The 19,338-nt window shown below is 39.3% G+C and overlaps 2 protein-coding genes across 5 annotated transcripts in view; both read right to left on the bottom strand.

Annotated features, from left to right (window-relative positions):
• The window catches only part of pde4ca (phosphodiesterase 4C, cAMP-specific a), a 66,969-nt gene extending 55,377 nt beyond the window's left edge, over positions 1-11,592 (bottom strand). For 2 of the 4 annotated variants that reach the window (XM_042497488.2, XM_042497489.2), the window contains exons 1-2: positions 10,821-11,592; positions 9,113-9,339 (exon numbers count right to left, since the gene is read on the bottom strand). In XM_042497488.2, the coding sequence (XP_042353422.2) occupies positions 9,113-9,339; positions 10,821-10,862 (269 nt within the window). In that variant the 5' untranslated portion in view covers positions 10,863-11,592. Of the gene's footprint in view, positions 1-2,246; positions 2,689-9,112; positions 9,340-10,820 lie in introns of those variants that run through there. The other 2 variants (XM_088085286.1, XM_088085287.1) reach the window with 2 other exon arrangements.
• A 154-nt stretch (positions 11,593-11,746) lies between these two features.
• ifi30a (IFI30 lysosomal thiol reductase a) lies at positions 11,747-18,132 on the bottom strand. The gene is made up of 7 exons (XM_042498329.2): positions 17,895-18,132; positions 16,599-16,787; positions 16,174-16,248; positions 15,043-15,129; positions 14,774-14,926; positions 13,398-13,466; positions 11,747-13,235 (listed from the first exon to the last, which is right to left on the bottom strand). Exons 1-7 carry the CDS (start codon positions 18,024-18,026, stop codon positions 13,170-13,172), a joined length of 771 nt encoding a protein of 256 aa, XP_042354263.2. The 5' UTR covers positions 18,027-18,132; the 3' UTR covers positions 11,747-13,169.
• Between the last annotated feature and the right edge of the window lie 1,206 nt (positions 18,133-19,338).

The raw sequence follows: 19,338 nt of genomic DNA, 5'->3' as shown, positions 1-19,338 counted from the left end.
ATTAAACGCCTGGGGGACTACATGTTTATAAAGGTGAATGAACTTATAAACACTTTTTGAGCTCTCTATTTGACTCCTTCAGGAATGTTTAATATGCATTTCTTGCCAATAAAATGGAGACAGGGTTTTACAGCACTGGCTGAAGTTTCTTCTGTGCTTTTAATTTTATTTCACTGTGGTGGATGTGATCTGCAAATAGTTGAAGACACCTTGTAACAGCCCAGAGCTGCTAGGTCTCTACGTCTGAGTGTGTGTACGTTGAGGAGTGAGGGGTAAACATTTAGGATGTGAACGCAGGCTTGTGCGGAAAAGTGGGTATTACAATGCTTAACAATGTTCCACAACAGGCTCTTAATGTGAAAAAACCTAAACACGTATTTAAAGAGGAAATACACTGTACCGTGTAACAAAAAGGTTTGTAAATCCATCAACACATATGTGTCAGGTCCTGTTGACATCATTACGCAAGTAAATGTTTAATTTGCATTACAATCATGGGTCAGATCTAATGCAAATGGGCTCATAAAACTAAAGCTATCAACACATAGCGGAGAAGAGCTGGCTGATGACAAGACAGCTCTACTCTTTACAAACAAGAGAAGCGTTATGGCCACTATAATGGATGAAAAGTTAAGATATGTTTTAAGCTAAGCAGGAAACACCTTGTTACAAGCTATAGGTGTGCTCTTGTCACTGACAGATTTAAGCACTTGCTCAACAAAGAAGTGGAATAACAAACTGCTGATCCAGTGTCTGCAGGGATGTCGTCCAGCTGTGTTTGCTGAGACGATGCCCCTCAGTAGGAACACAAAAGCTCTGGAAAAACACATTCACCTGTCGGAAATTAAGCACTGAAACCATGCTTCTGAAATCCTACTCTCACTACTGACCTTTGCAACAAAATCCACTATCTTCTGAATCAAATGCAGCCACGAGCAAACCAAGCAAACAAAGCATAAAGAAACCAAAAAGTCCTAACAGCGACCATCCTACATCTGTTGTGTAATATTCTCAGCTGGTCTATGAGAATTTTATTTAGTAGAATTTCACAGAAACAACGGCTGTTTGTGTCGAGGACAGTGTGTTTAACTGAAATGCGGCAATACATCTTGTGGTCAGTATCAATTTTACAACATATGCTTGAGGGCAAACACTGTTATAGCATAAAAGCTGCTGCCTGCACAAAAATAAAGCAACAATACATCTACAGCTGAGTAGAGTAGCAGTCCACAGCCATGTGACAAGTACTACCTTCTACTTAAAGAACACGCACAGACTGACTAAAACATTAACCAGCAATTCTAGTAAAGAACAAAAACTGATACTGTTCTAAGTTTTTAAATGTTGGCTTAAAGGTCCAGTGTGTAGGATTCAGAGGGATATACAGGCAGAAACGGATTATTATTATTATCATTATTATAATGTTCATAACTATGTATTCTTTACTGTATAATCACTTGAAAATAAGAATTACTGTGTATTTTCAAGCTTAGAATGAGCAGTTTACATAAACACAGCAACATGTTTTCATCCCAACTCGTCAAATACCGCTGCTTTGTCATTGGAAATTCACGTCTACATATAAAGCGCGAAGTACCCTCCTGCATATGCTTGTTATATGCACTGTGTCTTTTCAAAATACACTGCCGTTTTCACAGAAAATGTAAGGTTTCAGCTCGTGACATGCATAAAGTCTTTTTTTCTTTATTTCCTCATGTTCTAGCAACAAAAGACCATGGTTACGTTTAGGCAAAGACAGCATTTGGTTAGGTTTAGAAGAAAGCATTATCGTCTGGCTTAACATTCACACAGGAAGCGAATAGCAGGCTACTGGGTAAAAATCTAGTGAAAGCCCTGGGTTTGTTTGATGTCAGAGTTAGTAGCCCGCCCCCGCTACAAGTAGTGTCAGAAAAACTGATAAATGTGAAATGGCTTTTCTCAGCGTTTTTCTCGGTTTTAATCACTGCGTCCGTTTATTTTGGAGAGGAGTAGATCTCTGTGGATAATTTTGCTACCTGTAAAACCCTCCAGAACAATGAACATTGAAGTAATTCTAATTGGGAGAAGTTTTAGCTGGCTGCAATCTGCAATCTTCATCGTTAGATTCCACTAAATTGCCCTGAATTTGAAACACTGCTCCCTCAAGTGCTCGTAAAAAACTAAGGGTTGCATATTGGGATATGAATTTAAGAAAGTACATCTGTTGTATTTACCATCTTTCTTGGCCTAAGAGTTAAGGACTCTACCTGGGTGTGTGGGCCAGAGTGAAGCGGCGCCTCTGGAGGTTGATGCTGCGATTCACCAGCAGCTTCCTGAACAGCAGTGGGGAGTTTCGAGGAGACCCGCGGGGGGAATCTTTGGGCGAGATCCTCGGGGATCCTCCCGGGGAGCCTGCTTTGGACCTGGACATGAGCTGAATGACAGGCAGTCTGGTCACTCTTCTGTCCTGTGGCCTCTCCTCAACTTCAGGCTGCTCATCTTCAGAGCTCTCAGAGCACAGCTCGCTCATGGTGAACAGAGGATGCTCAGAAGTAAGGTAGTTGACACTTTGCTTGTTCTTGATTTTTGTCCAAGGAACAATCTGATCTCTCTGGTTACTCAAACAAACTTTACAGGTGTTTTCCGTGACATGGCATATGAAAAGGTCCGTCAGTTTCTGTGGCTGTCTCTCATGATATCCAAAGTCCAGGAAAAGCTAGTGCTTCTCTTCCAATCCTTGCTTCCTCATTTTAAACTAAATCTGGGCACACTCAAGATTCCTTTAAAAACTCTTTTGTTAAAACTCAAATACACTTCTTTCCAAAAAGAGGTCTAAAAAGTCAACACAACGACCTCTCTACCAGACTCTTTATCTTTATTTGAAACCTGTCAGCCCCTCTCTTGTCTCTTCCTAGGGACCACGCTGACTGCCGTACTGGGCAATAAACTCAAACATTAGTGTTGATGTACTCTCTCTGCCTCTCTCTCTCAGGCTTTGTTTACATTACTGCAAGGCCTTCCCTCTCTCCAACTAAATATGGACGTCTGACTTACAGGGAGGAGAGGCATGACAGATCACCTCCATCTGCTTCTCTTTCCCTCTTTCCAGCTCTCTGCCTCCCCTCCTTCCCTCACTCTTAATCTATATTGTTCATCAACTTCAAACTGTACTCCATAATTACTTCCTCCAGTGTATAAACATTAAGCCGTCGTCTGGCTCAGACCTACAGACTTTCTTACGCTCACTCCAACAGACTTTGCACACTCAGGCTTTTCCTCTGGTCCCCGAGGTGCTGTTTGTTGTGAAGTTGCCTATTTCCTAAGAGACAGCCTCTTTGCCTTTCACATGCTCTGAGTACACCAGGAAGAGTCACATGAAGGGCCTCTGACTATAAAAAGCAGAGGTAGATAAAAGCTGTAGACGGCATGGGTGCTGTCACGATGGCGCTCTCTATCTGTGACCAGAGGCAACATCATCTTCACCCCCACCCAATCTCTTTGTTTATCGCTGGAGAGTGAGGAAAGGTCCTCCTGTGATTTAGGACTCACTGCTAAACATCGGTGCTGTCTAGAGTAACTGAAATAACCTAGGGAGCTGGAACATCTGACACAGGGCTGAACCTATGACCAACAGCTGGTAGGGAGAGCAGGGAAGAAAGATTCTTTGGTCAAAGGCTTTTTGTGGATATACACTCACAGCTGCTGTACTGTATGTACTCTGGATCAACTGTACAGTACTGTACATGCAGGCAAAGAAATATAGTTTCATTCAAATGCAGCACTGCAGATGTAAAATTGCTATTATCAGGTCAAATGCATGTCAAGCAGCAAAGGGCCGAGGCCAGAATTGAGCCCGTGGCCGCAGCGGCGAGGACTCAGCCTCTATACATGGGGCGCCCGCTCCATCCACTGAGCCACCAGATGCCCAAGCATGTCAAGATTTTTATGTCAATGTTGCCACCACTGCACATCTCAAAAGACCAAACCAAGTCTGAGCATGTAACACCGGATGTGACTTCTGGCACGTCCTTCCAGTTGATTTCATTCTTCAGACTTAACAGTTCAGCATCAAGACCACATCTGTTATATATAGATGATACTTCATCTCTGGAGTCCAACGACCTACTGTACAGTTTTCTATGAGAGTCCCCAAGGAGAATTTGCCTTTAGATCTGAAAACAACACATAATATAATACAATAGAATAGAATGTAATATAATATAATACAATGTAATATAATATAATGATGTACTTTAAGGCAGAAATGAATTGTAGCAGATTAAACACAAACAAGATGACAAATGAATTGCTCCATGCATGCTCGGTGTGTGAATGAGTGACTGTTCGCCCTATCAAAAGGTGATAATTAGTTGATGCTATTTTTACAGCTTGATCTGCAGCCCCCAAGTAGCAAATGCCACTAATTAATACCACTTTACTCTCCTGTTCTTTGCAAAGGTCTTTCATTAGCAGAAGATTGCCACGTTCATATTTAATCAGTTTCCTGGAACTAAGGTCACTACATACCCATTTGAGTAATTTTTTAGATATATTTGTATCACTGCAATATATTCTGCAGTATGATGCAGTTAAACTTGTGCCAGACTCAGAGGGTATTGTTAACCACTTTGTACTAAAGCCACTGCAGTAAAGATGCTCTCTTCTTCCCCGACTTCAGCACATCTTCAACCCTGGGCTCAAACCAATCCTGGCCCTGGAGCACATCGTCACACGAGTCATGCGGACGAAATAAGCAGAGGTGAGATCTGCCCAGTTCCCACTTTGATTTGAGGAGGCCAGAACAGGGTGTAGATTCCTGTGGCAGCACCCCTTCAGGTCATGGTGCAGCGCTGATCAACTTCATCAAGAAGTAGTTCTTTTCAGAATCGGCAATATGAGAGGGCATGGATTTGTATGTTACAAAAACGTTCCAGGTCCCACAATACAAGTCATTTAGGCAGCATCTTAAAGTCTGTTTTGTCTAATGCACCACTTTGGAAACATGGTCAAATAAAGTCTATCTTTCTGTGCACTTTATTACCGAGCTCCCTCTCTCTACTGCTGTTAACCTAGAGTTCTTGTTTCCCAAAGACACACATTTGATGGCTTAGGTCAAGCTCATAGGGCTTTTTTTTTAGCACTCTTGGCCACGCTAAGTCAATCCAGTTGCGTTGATTTGTGTTGCCATTACCAGTTTAAACATGTGTCCATGATGGACCATCTTCTAGGGTAAGTAGCCTGACTGCCTTGATGCAGCTTGCGGTGAGATCGGATGGGCTTTGTCATCATTCAAGAAAAATTCAGCAACATGTTTAAATAGCCTCCGCTGCTACTGCCCTGCCATCCCTTCTCAGTTTTTTAAGCAATAAGCGGCAGATGCTAAAATGCAAAATCATAACAACAGCCTGAAAATCCATGATGATAAGAAGCTGGCTCCTAACAACCATTGCACAGCAGCCCTGTCTCCAAGAAATGTTTTTAAACGTTTTTAAACATCTAATATGAAATAGCAAACACAATTTGTAACATTTTCTATTAACATAATGAAAAAATTTTACTGGCAAGTCGCAAAAATGTTGATACATATTTCAGTTGTTTTCCCTCAAAATAGGCAGTCTTTCTATACTGTAACCACTTGTAATGACTATGATTATTTTTTTTATCACCTCTTTTTATTAACATTGAACTGAAATTATGATCTTTCCCTAACCCAAGTGCTTTTGTTGCTGAAACATAAGTCAGGAGTCTGCATGCAAAATTTCTGGTGTTAAGAGCCTGCGCTTCGCATGCCCACCATTCTCCCCAATGATCTCCCTCCGAAGCCTACACTGTACATGAATGTAATACTAACACACAATCTATATCTATCATTTAAATAATAAATAATTATCTATCATTTACATTATTGGCCGATAATGGGACATTTTAATTATTATTTATTCATCCGATAATTAAAATTATAACTAATAAATAACGATAAGCCAGACTGCTATCATTGAGTCAACAAGAGCAGCATCTGCTCATGGTGAGTGGAGGTCAACCTTTAAAGTTGGTTGGAGCTGCTAATAAACATGGAGAAGAAGAAGAACAACAACTGCCTCACGCTGACTAAAAATGTGTGTGGATGTTTTTTGCTGTTAATAATAGTGATGTCAGTTAAACAATCATGCATATTTGCTCACTACATCTTTCTTACCCTCAGATGATTATTAACTACACTTATACATTTTTTTAAATTAAAAAAATGGGAAATTATCGGTTATCATATCGATGATCTGCCTGAGGAGCAAGCAATTATCAGTTGTTGTTATCGGTTGAAAAAACTCTATATTGTGAATCCCCAAAATGTAATGTTTTGTTACGTGAAAGAAACATGTCAGAAAACAATCTAGGCAGTGATTATCTTGCCACAACAATGTAATTAAGAAAGCAGTTTAGTGACATACAAACATCCTTTTTAGCAGACAGGATGTTTACCGTGCAATAGTAAACAGCACAAAAGAGAGCACTGCTTTTAAACATCATCCACTCAAGACAAGTGCATCATCAGTTTAAGACAAACCTTTAAACCGATAGCAATGTTGTGTGGAGATGCAAAATCATACCACGCTGGGCTGTCACACCGAGTCAAACTGAGTCAGGTCAAGACAGCATGTGTGTATGGAGAAGATTTATCGTATTGAGACTCCCATAAGGCCACTTCTCTGATGACTGACCATAGATTGTGTCTCCGCAGCCTTTCATGCTACAACTCCCAGTTCAGAAAACCCTGTTGGTATTAAGCCTTCTGCTCCCTCCTGAATCTGTCTCCTGAAAACAAACCAGGACTTGAGGACAACTTCATGTGGACTCATTACCTCTAACCCATCCATCTGGAGTTGGTGTGGGCCGAGTATGCTCCCGACACTTGTCCTCTACTAGTGACGATTAATAACTTGTGTTCAAGCCACAGCTAATATTAAATTTGATAGACATATAATAATTTAAGTTTTGTGACATCATAATAAAATAACCTGATTAGATGTCCCTGACATGTGTGCCATTGCCATTTTAAAACAGCCTCCAGCTTTAAATGCTGCTCCATAAACAACTGTTCTGGCACTGCATCAAAATTGCACTACCAACTTGTAAACAGGCGAGCACATGGCCCTCTTAACAGAGAAGGAGCACAATGAAAGGCTTTTTAAGGTCCATCAACATCGTAGAAGTCATGTATATTGCTTTATACTTGCTGATTTATAAACACTAATGGAATAATAAATACAGCCTGATCTTCACAATAAATGAACCTATTTTCCAGTGCCTCATCTGGAGAGTTTTTACCGTGGCACATTAAATGTAATTAATCTGCATACCAGTGTGTTCTTTTGCTTTGACACATGGTCAAATTATGTGAAATTATAGCCTGTATGTACGTACTGTACAGAACATAGATATAAAGATGGTCATCTCCAAAACATATCGATCAGCCCATGTTGGCTGGTGGGAACTGTTTGAAAACAAGTGAGTTATTTTAAGGTATGTCGTTGCCATGTTTCTTTTCTTAAACCTCACCTTGGTAACTTTGTTCAAGAGCGTAACGTTATTCGTGGGCCGCTAGTTTGTGAGATATACGAATCGTTGTATGAGGATATGTTGCTTTGTTGAATGCTCTATTATTGGTCAATTATAGCATTATACAGTCTATTATTTCTCAACAGCAGACCATTGCTATGGACACAGTTCTGTTTGAGCGTCAATAAAAAGAAAAATTCAATCAATATTTTCTGTCAAATTAACTATTTTTTTAGTAAGTAGATGTGTAATAAGTGGGATAATGTACAGCAAGTGAATCTTTACTGTAAAATAAGATGAGCTGCAGGTCTTGCATCACTCTGAAAGGGTTTATTTTACAGTAATGACCTGCTCGCTGTATATCATCCCCTAGAACAAACCTGTGTTCATCTGTTTCAATGGTTCGAATGATATTTTGAAAATTTACACAAACAAAATCCTAAAGTTTTTAAGATAATTTAACTTTAGAATGCATATATGCTCCCCAGAATTCCAGGTCTCATGCTGTGATCGATTCTGGACAAATTTAACTTGGCATGTGTGCTGTTCCAACAGATTAATAACACAATGATGAGGGTTTGTTGGCAATAAAAGAGAAACATCAACAATACAGTTGTGTCTTTGTCCAAAGTAAAGCCATAACTGATCACCTCTGACATGCAGGGCAACTAGCTATGTAAACAAACAGGTCTGTCTGCATTTCTTTGACATGTGAAAAAAGAGAACAAAGGTGCTGCGCGCACGCGCGCGCACACACACACACACACACACACACACGCAGCAGAAGCTTGAGTGTTTTTTTCTGGAAACAATCACAAGAGCCTTGTTTGTGTGATCTTTCATAGTGATAATTGCTCAGGAGTGCGATTGTAGGAAGAGCAACGCCTAAAGCAGGACACTTTGTTGGATCATGTGGTCGAGGGGCAAAACCATGTTTTTTACCTTAACTCAGAAAAACATATCATTGGGCACTGCTGAATACTTGGAACCTTACAGGAAAGTTGGAAGATAGCACTGCAAAGTAATGCTAAATGTATGTTGACTTACAGGACAGCAACACGCTGGAGTCACAAGTGCTGGTTATTCATTAACCACTTATTATTCAATCATTAATCTTGAAAATGAGCCCAGCTGTTTGGAGATAGAAGGAAACACTTACTCCTATTCACAAAACCCACAAATAATAGCGCTACAAAAAATACTTGTTCTAGAGGAAATGTGTGGACTGCTATGAGGAGTTGGAGATTTTAAGTTTAAAAAAATAAAAATTGATTGTGTCTTTTTGCAACATCAAATTTCTTTAGAAAAACAGAGCCTCAGTAGTTAAACCCTTTGAAACAGAATATATACTGTATATATATATTTGTTCTTTTTTTGGATAAATTTAAGGTCATTTTCTTCTAATTGAAATTGTAACTTCTTCCTGTATTTTTGAATGAAATCAAGTCAATCTTCTCAGGTTTCAAAGGGTTAAATAATGTTTGAATTTAGTTACTACAAGTAACTCCTTTTCTTTGTCCCTCTGCAGTGACCTGGAGAAAGACAAGGACAAGGACAACACACTGTATCACTGACTCACAAGGCTTTGGAGATGTAGCTGGTCAGGGTCCCCAGGCTCCTGGACGGCTTGATGCTGGGAATTGAGAGGCCAGACTCTGGGTCGAGCTGGGGGTCATCCTGCACACAGGGTCTGCAGGACAGCCTGGGCAGCTGCAGTGTGCCTGAGAAGAGCCTCTTCACAGCACATTTGAGGAATTCCTGGGAATGTTCGACGCAGCAGGCCTGGTCCAAAGAGTCCCACTGTCTCTGGAAGGCAGAAAAACAAAGGTCAGCATATGGAGTGTAGATGCTCCACGGAGAGTAAATGACAGCCACCGTCTTTCGTACACAAGTTGGGTGAGCAAAAGGTGTTCAGTCATGCAGTTATTCAGTTTTACACATCAGTGGTCTGGCGTCAAATTTAACATATTTAAGGCTGGAAACTTGTGGCTAACTGTACAGATTCTTTCATCCTTACTCTTTGTGTGTTTGTTATTGGCTTTATCATGTGTCAGTGCAATGTACATATTTTTTTCAATGCTTTGTGAGTTACACACAAATACTCTTGAACCTCAGATCAGCCACTGATGTCAACAGCATGTCACAAAAACACTTTGTAGCTCAGTACAGGTGAAATGAGATATTATAATTATCTCTAATCTGAGCCAATACAGCTTGGCACTTGATCAACTAATATGTAGTGCACTGTAAGACATTTGGGTGTTATTTTCAGTAGTGATGTAAGCTTCGATGCACAAGTTTGGATACTTAAAATGCTATATCACTAAATGAAACTGCAGAAATGCATATAAAAGCAACTAACGCATGTTTACCTTGAACTATAGTGGCAGCAAAAGGTTCATATCCATATTCACTTTCATACTTTAATACAATTAAATAAGTCCGAAACCAACAAATTAGAAACGATCAAGCTTGACCTCTGCTGAACTTCTCAAAAATGTGTAAAAATAACAGATCTAAAGACCTAAAGGTAAGTGGCAAACAGGGCTGTTTTTGTGCGGTGCTGCTAAAAACATGACTAGCTATGTAAAAGCCCTCTCTGGCATTTATCTGATTTCAGGTCCTGAGACCTGCTCTATATCACCTTGGACACAACAGACGGTTCTCACAGTGAGACAGTGTTTGGAATTCAGCTCTGAGGGCATGTCTCTCTTAGCGTCACTGCGTCAGGGATAACAGATAGGAGCGCTTGTTTTCTGCTGCATCCCGTGACCTTATCTCTCCATCTGTTTGAGTTTTACCTTTCCATAAATGATTGTCAACACTTCTAGGCTTTATTGTCGACCACTTCTGACCACAATACAGATCTCAGTCTTTATATCCTGGAAACTTCACCTGTTATAAAACATTTATTTTCTCTTGTTTCTCCTCTCAGTTAGATAAAATATGTACTTTATTACTAGTAAATTAAGCAGGTAAATTCAAAATGGCATTTGAGCAGGCTCCCAGCCTCATTTGTTTGATGTAATTAACGTTACCGACAAATTATTCCTATTATCTTAACTGTAAATGACATTCTGCTATAGAGAAATACATGTGTTCAACTACATTATGCAAATGAACGCAAGACCAATTACTCGAGTACCTGCCGTCAGCTTTTTTTTCCAATCATAAAAGAAGATTTCAGAAAAAAAAACATAATAAATATAAGTCCTAGGACACAGACATATTTGACTGTCCTAATTCTACTTTTTTGTATTTCTTAAAGGTTAATTAATTACTCTTACCTCAGTGAAGTTGAAAAATTTTGATGAGTTATTTCGCCTCATACTTTCAGCAACTACATCATGGGAGCAAGACAACTGAAGAGGAAATACCAAAGAGGAGGATACAGATACCACATTTGAGATCAGATATGAAGTAGTCTGTGGCACCAATACTTCCTTAAGCTGTCACTCAGTAGCGAACAACTGTTTCCACGCCTCTTCATAAAGCTGTCATTAGTTCAGAGATAAACTTTCTAAGCACACTTTTGTGTTTTTATTAAGGGGCATTTCAACCAGAAATACATAATCTTCCTCTTACCTGTGCTGCTACTTACCAGTCTAGATAGCTTTGGTGTGAATTGCAGAGTGTTGGGGTCATCGGCCGTAAAGATGTCTGCCTTCTCTCCAATTTTATGGAACAAGATGATGCACAGCTTGTGGTAGTCAAGCACCAAAAAACAAACATTTTAAGAACTCAACAGCAATGTCTGTTTACAGAAATCATGAACCTGTTACTCAAGATAATCCACAAACCTTGTTGTGAGCTTCTTTATGTAGGAACTATTTTCTTTCTACCAAAGTATACCCACCAACTGTATCACTGCGCAGAAGAAGGCGTTCATCTAGAGCTAGCTCCCCTAGCACCACTGAGCTAGCTCAGTTCAGCCGAGGAGGACGTCAATCACGTATACATCAACCGCTGTTACGAGCACAGGGTTCTCATCCTTGTGGAGATAGATATACGCTTCCTTCTGCTCGGTGATAAGGTTGGTGGGTGCGGTTCAGTAGAAAAAAATTCGTTCCAAAATGAAAGTGCTCACAAGGTCTGTGGATTATCATGAGTAACCGGTTCATAATTTCTGGAAAGACATACTGGTGTAGAGTTTTTCAAATGTATTTTGTTGATGCTTTGAGCACCACAAGCCAAGTACTATCTAGTTCCATAATAATAATAATAATAACTTTATTTATATAGCACCTTTAAAAGCAGAGTTTACAAAGTGCTTTGACAAAAAAGGCAAAGCAGAAGCGAGAAGGGTTTCTTGCAGAGGCAACATAACTATAATCAAACAATAATACCAAACTAAGGCCAGACAAAATTTAAAGTATAATTAAAGAAGAGACAAACAATTACTTAACAAAAAGAACAATAAAAACCCGTACCAATGAGAGTAAATTCAATTCAAAGAATATTAGCAGTAATCCCACAAATAATAGAATTAAACACAATCAAGACAGAACAAAAGCAAGGCATCTCTACGGCCGATATTTCAAACACTCGGAAACTCACACCAAAACAATTTAGACTGATAATAAGCACTGCAGTTAAGAGGAAAATATGTACTTTTGATTTGGGGGTGGACTGTTCCTTTAACGCTCTATTGTGGCCCTCTATTAAACTCAAAAGAAATTATTATTTTAAGAAAAGATATGGAACCTACGGGTGCCAGCAAAATGTGACATTGAGGTAATGGATCTGCCTGCATGATTAGCCATCATTCATGTGTGTCTATCTGACTGTCACATCAGTGGATACTCAGGCTAGGCTGCAGGTAAGACTGCCTGACTGTTAACTGCTGCCTACTGTTTTTTGTTTTTTTTCAACAAGAACACAGCTTTAATATTTCTAATTACATTTTAGTCTTTGTCCAACAATCTTTATATCCCCAGGAGATATCATGAACTTTAATGGCTTCTCTGCTGTAAACACAAACGCAGGCTTGAGAACCAAATAAATACAGGTTTCATTGGTTTTTAGTGCCTTTAGTTATGACCTTTGGTTTGCTTATTTGTGTATAATGTATTATTTAGTATAGTTTGCAATTTTTTGCATAACATGTAACTGAACATTAAATCAAGTGAGTAAAAGTTTTCTCAGGATGATCTGGCAGACTATACTAGGTGCAGAGTTAAGGGATCTGCTAAATTAACAAAAACATAACCATTTTAAGACAATAGTTTCACATGATTATCACACATGTAACTTGCTCTTTGTTCCTCTCTCTCTTTTTGGCTCTGCTAACAGGGGACTGAAGATGAGGTTGTGAGATATGGCGCCCTCTAAAGGACAGAGAGAACACTGTCTTTGACCAGACTGTGCCAAAAACTCTGCAAATACCAGAATTGTATCACTAAGTCAAAATGCTACAAAAAGCATTTATGGTTTCAGCAGGTAACATTTCAGTGATGACGCATTTATTTAGAAAGTGAATTGTATTTGTATTTGGTGAATTAAAAAGTGATTTGTTTTCCCTTTGTAGAAACAGATAGTAAAATCACAATAAAAAAATGTATTTGATGACATTCCTCAGTGTTCCTTATCTACTGGACCACACCTGGAACAGAGCAAGTATGTGCAGTGCTGCTCCTTCACTCTTTGTGGCAGTAGCTTCTGAAGTGTCTCTGGCCCTCTCCACAGGCGGGGGGCTTGGGACCCTGAAAGACAAAAAAAATGAAGATGTCAAAGGTCAAGTTTAAGTGAATAACAAATTATGAACTGCTGGTGCTTTTGTAACACACAGTAACATTGTAGTAAAAGACAGAAGTGCATAACACAGAGTCAGTGAGTGACTTGGATTTGATAAACACTAACTGTACCTTGTACATGTTGCAGACAAGAGAGAAGAGAGACGTCATGGCCTTGTTCTGCAAGTCATCTGTGTGCTCCTGTAAATTAAATAAAAAAATGTCTTACAATGGCTATGGAAACAAGTAGCATCTAGGCAAAGGAAGCAAGACTTTTTTGACAGATCTACAGTAGTGGACAAAAATGTCAGAAAATCATATTAAAATAAGGGTACTCTTTGGAATAACCAAGCCATCGGTCACCCTACTAAGACAGAGTATGATTTAATGTTAATAAAGGGACCCTTCACTGTGTTTCATGCTGCATTTTCATACCGAAATGCATGTTTTTTTAGGAAACCTTTGTTGTTATTCAAGCAACTTTTAGCCCTTAAAAGTGGGTGTTTTTTATGGACATCTGTCGTGTTTCGTGCAGCTTTTTAGCTCTGAAATGTAGGTGCTTTGGGCCCCCAAACACGGGTGTCTCTTGAGGAACCCCACACTGTGTTTCATGCTGGTTTTCTGCCAGATATGGGAGTTTTTTAACAACTGGTCTGTTTTTCTAGTGAGGACAGTGGCATGAAAAATGGTTGTTCTTTACTGAGACATTCCTGTTTTTCCAGTGGGGATTGTGCTCCCAAAACCAGGTACTGTAAGCCCAGACATGATCTTTTCTACGCCTTAGCCAAGTGTCTTTTGTGACATGACCTTACGGCACTGTAACCACAGCACTGTTGAAACATGAAGTTTTAAGATATCTGTTACATAATTTTTGTCTGGCGGTTGTGTTCTATCAGGGCACAACTTTGTGCTATACAGCTGCTTGTGTTTTTCCCACAGTCCAACTTAACAATTTCCTTCAAACAGGCTTGTAAGAAAGGAACATTTTTATGAATATCAGAGAGAAATAAAATACAGTTGAGGGACTAGATAAGAAAAACCCACTTGAATCTTGTAAGACAGTTTTTTTCTCCAATTTTTCTAACGTTTTCAAGTTTTTGTGGCCCTGTGCAGTGTATTGCTTTAACATGGGATACCAAGAAACCAAGTAAATAATAATGCTTCAGTTCCCCTCAGGTGGCTCTGCAGAGAGGCAGCAGCATCTGTTGTGCTGTGCTTTGGAGTAACATCGAGATTCAGCTTCACAAACATCACTCACAGCTCTCTCTCACTTACAGATAGAAGCTTTGGGGCAGATCAAGTGTCAAAATAATCATAAGCTCATATCATCACTGTAAATTTAACATCGCTTGTTAAAAAAGTGAGCATAACTGGCAGTGGCAGATTGGGGGCACTGAAGAGAGAGTGGCTTCAAATGAAGTCAGGAGGGGAAAAGTATCAATATAAGTCTGAGATGGTGTTTGGGTCTGAAACTTTGCAGTTTTCCTCTAAATGCAATATAGCCTCACCCCATTAATGGTTATCCAGGGCACATACGCGTGGGGAGGGGTCAGGGCTTTAGTCTTCAAGGCACACTGATGCATCAGCTGGTTTCCCAAGTCCCCTTTCACACAGCTCATGATGCTTTCCCAGGTCACATCAGAGGTGTAGAGGTTCACACACTACAAACACCAATGAAGGGAAATAAACACACATCATATTCAATCCTGAAATAAGAGTTAATAAGTTAAGAAAAAATGGTGCACGCACACACAAAAAAAAATTCAGACTTCCTTACACTCTCGGCTGACTTGATGACATCATTGGAGGATTCCATGCAGTTGATGACCTCGAACGCACTGCTGGTCATGTTCAATAGACAAGCCTGAGATGAGCAAGACAATTAATCATAGCAGACTGTCAGCATCATGACACTGGTACAAAACATACTGACTTCATTCATAACTTAAAAATTACAAAATTAGGAGCATTTTGACGGGACATTTCTCGAGCAAATATGGCACTTTCACAACACAGAGATTTCCATTCTCCAGAGGATGGAAAATATTTATTTTTAATAAAGCAGCTACAAGGATTCTTTAAACTGGTAATGAGTAAGATGCCTCTATGTACAAAATCAAACAAGACCATCAGTGAGAAGATTGGTTATTGCTATATAATTCTAAATGCCTGTCAGCAGGTCCTGTGTAATCAGACTAAATGATTTATGCAACGCACACAGAAAAAGCCAAAACACTGCTTGTTCAAGACGGGAACGCTGCACTGTTATTCTGCCTCGCTCTTCTGTATAAAAGGTTTAGTTGAAGAATGGGGGCACAGAGTTGTTCAGCCTTCAAGCCAGTAGTGAATGTAGGAATAGTACCAAATAGACGTCTGTGTAAAAGAAGCAGTTGGCATAATGGTACGGGTGAGACGTTTTGACAATGTCTTATGTGTGTGACCCAGCCGTGGGAGATTTAAAAAGCATCTGGCAGCAGTTTGCAGAAAACTCAAAGTAAAAGAGCAGCGAATGAAAACATTTGTAAATTGGGTCCAGGGTAAGAGCAACTGCCATATAATGGGGATGGTTACTGTTACTAATCTTAAGTAGCCACAAAAAGATACATCCCTATGCATCCTGCAAACAGTCGTGTTTAAAAAAAAGAAAAAAACAGTATTAAAAAAACAGCAATTTACTTTCACTGGCTTCCAAAACAAATGCATGTGCTTGCCAGATCAAGCTCTTTATGACAGGAAACAGTGGTGCTCATGTAAATACTATTGCTTTGGTCCATAAGGGCAAACAAAATCAACACAAGATGAAAGTTCCTTATAGTTGCTTTAAATTAAGGTAGACAAGATGGTTCTGAAAAAGAGTTAACAGCATTATCCAGCAGTTTTCTCTCTATGCATTTGGGTGTGCCTTTACCTCAATCATGTTGCCAAGACATTCCTCTTCTCCATGCTGGCACACGAAAGTATACTTCTGTCCAATAGGTTTCTCCTGCGTCACGTTGAATGCAACAGATTCATAAGTTGAAAAAAAAAACAACCCTAACATACAAAACAAAAACATAATTTCTCAACCACGTTTATGATATATGTAACATGATTACTCCTTTCTTGAAAGTACACTTCAAGGGAAATCCACTCTTGGATAACCATGTTTATTTGATTATATATATATATATATTATTTTTCATATGCTTTTTTCTTCCGTCAACTACTTTCCTCCTCCTGCCTCTTTTGCTTTTAGTAGAGAAATATGTTTTCAGGGCAGCATCATCACCCACTGCATAATTCACAGAGGAACTACAATCCCTGCGTATACCCAAGGTGTTTTGTTATGCCTACCTCTGCATTACCGAAAGGCACCAGAGTAACAGACATGATTTCGTTCAGCAACAGCCAGGTGGGGAAGAGCATCTGAGTCAAAAACATTCTGCAGCCAGGACAGAGGCTCTCATAGTAAAGCCCCACCTCCACTTCACCTGATGTCTGCCGGGATCTGTTGAAGTTAGACTCGAGGCACTGCTTCAAAACCTGCACATGGGGACAAAAGTGGGGAGATTTACTTTTGTGTGATCACTCTCTTATCTCCTTTCCACCAAATTAGCTCTGGTCCTTGATGGTTCCATTCAGGATTGTGATAACAGTGGCATACTGTTGCAACCCCTATCTGTTGGGCTTAGGTAATGTTGCAATTAGGAGAGGATTTTTAAATGTGTAGTTTCGGAAACTGAGTTGAGAGTTTGGTGGCTTTACTCGTATAAAATTGCTGAAAAGCTGTTCAAAACTTACAAAGCAACTGAGTATACCCAGTACCTAAAGTGGATAAACTCAACATACTGTGACCTGAGCTGATTGTATATCCTGTATGAAACTGGCACAGGGCTTAAGGGTGTGCGCTTTACATTTACATACTGCTGAGAGACGCTATTGTGTAATTTATATCTCGCAAGGGAAGTTACATTTTAGAGGTTGTTACTTCCTCATTTCTTGGTGTTTTCCCTAGTTTACCACGAGGTTCCTGCATGGATATATTATAGTTAAGTCAAAAAAATACTTACTGCCCATTCCTCAATGAGTATGACGATAGGGCGCAAACACAGTCTACAGACGACATAATATGTTTTTTTCCCCCTCGCGAAACTACCCGTTACTTTAAGCTTACAGTAGTTTATACAAACTACAAACAAAACGCTGCAAAAATATGGGACATTAAGCTAGTAAATCTACGTTGCGAAATGTTGAGTTAACAAGGCAATTCTCTGTATCCGGACACTTCGAAGTGTATTATTTTTCGTATCATGGCTACTTACGAAATTCTCCGGGGGGAGTTTGGGTTAATTTGGGTAGTTTGTGTTACGAAGTTTGTAGTTTTAGCTGTAAAGGTCAGCTAGCTAACTTTAACTTCGACGGTCACATCAATGCTCACACAGCTGCACACTGTTGCCATAGTTTCCTGCCAACGTATATTGTTTGTGGCGTAGTGATATAGAACGGTGATTCGTCTGATTGTTGACCGTGAGGAACTATATTTGTTGTGCCCCGTGTGATGTTAACAAACACAAGCCGTTAAAAATAGCATCAAAATTAAATTAAAAATGTATGAGAGGCAGTTTTAGAAGCTCGCCTAATTAATCTTACCCCGCACTGCACTGCCGAGTCCAGAGATGAACACCACTTTGATGGAGGACGTGAGCATGAAGAGAAGACAGCGGAACCGCCGTCCAAAACACATAACAAAAGAGTCAAAGCCAGCAGCAGAGGAGTCTTCATCTTCAGCTTTGGTTTGACGCCACAAAACAAAGTTAGAAACGATACAACACTGACCTACAAACTACCATACCGTGCAACTTTAAATATGGCACCGATGCTTCCTCGTGGAGGCTACCTATTTTTTGATTGGCTCTCGAGCTTAGGATCAAGTTAGCGTCACTTGTAGCTAGGAGAGATCCGTGCAGCGAGACCTGGCTGCTGGAGGAAATGCTGATTACAGAGAAATGAGTCAAAAGGTCATGAGATTTGTGTGGGCAAGTTTTTACATCCTGAAGTACATTTAGTTGGCATTTACTTTATCTGCTTTCCACCTAATTTTATGTCTATCAGAGAAAACTAATGTTGCACACAAACAATACTAAAATCAGTGTTTCACAAATCTTGGGATGCATTGGAAATTGAGGAACTGGGAATAACCATAAACATGAGTTATTTATTTTATCACAGAATACAAAAAAAAATCTTCTCTCTCTCTCTCTATGTATATATATATATATATATATATATATATATATATATATATATATATATATATATATATATATATATATATATATATATATATATATTATTTAACCACACACACTTTATTTTGAAGTACAGCAATATCATGCATTTTGTTTTGGTTGCAGTGCTATTTATTAACCAGGTTTAAAGCAATAGCACTTCATTCTTGCTATATGTTTCATTTCATTGTGTTCATGATCATGTGTTTACATTTTTTTAAATAAAATTGTATATGGACGACATGTATTCTGCAAATACAATGAAGTTAAATTTAGTCTGGTGAGCTGCACCTAAACTACAAATTCTGTTCTCTAAATAAAGGGGTCAAAAAGTTCCTTTATAATTCTTGCACAGACAAAGGAAATTAAGCACACTGAGGATATTTCTAGGAGTAGTTGCAGTCTTGTGATCAGTTCACGCACTTGTTTTTCTTGTTTAACGGCATCGTATTCTAAGCATGACTGGAACACATCATCTGGCTAATAATAAAGCGATGGCTTGTCTCAGCAGTTCCTCAGTCCATAGGTCTTGCCCAAGAACAGTCATAAGAAACACACACTGCAGCAGCACATTACAAACCTTTAAACAATATGAAAGGGTTTACCTGGTGACTCTCACATGATCTCTCTCTTCCATCTTCCCCCTAAAATCAGAACAAGAGACAAAAAACATGTAGGACACAACACAGCTCTGCATGACTCACTCTGCTTCCTGTCTGCTTCACTGTGTTTTTGCTTGAAGTGTAGAAGATAAAACTAAACCAGTATAATACAGCAATTCATGTGTGCTATTTTCATGTCTGTTT

The sequence above is a fragment of the Plectropomus leopardus genome, chromosome 12 (assembly GCF_026936395.1).
Source record: "Plectropomus leopardus strain MGB_pleo_1.0 chromosome 12, ASM2693639v1, whole genome shotgun sequence".
Taxonomy (NCBI): Eukaryota; Metazoa; Chordata; class Actinopteri; order Perciformes; family Serranidae; genus Plectropomus; species Plectropomus leopardus.
The sequence above is the reverse complement of the archived record's forward strand: the minus strand, read 5'-3'. Positions and strand labels throughout refer to the sequence as shown.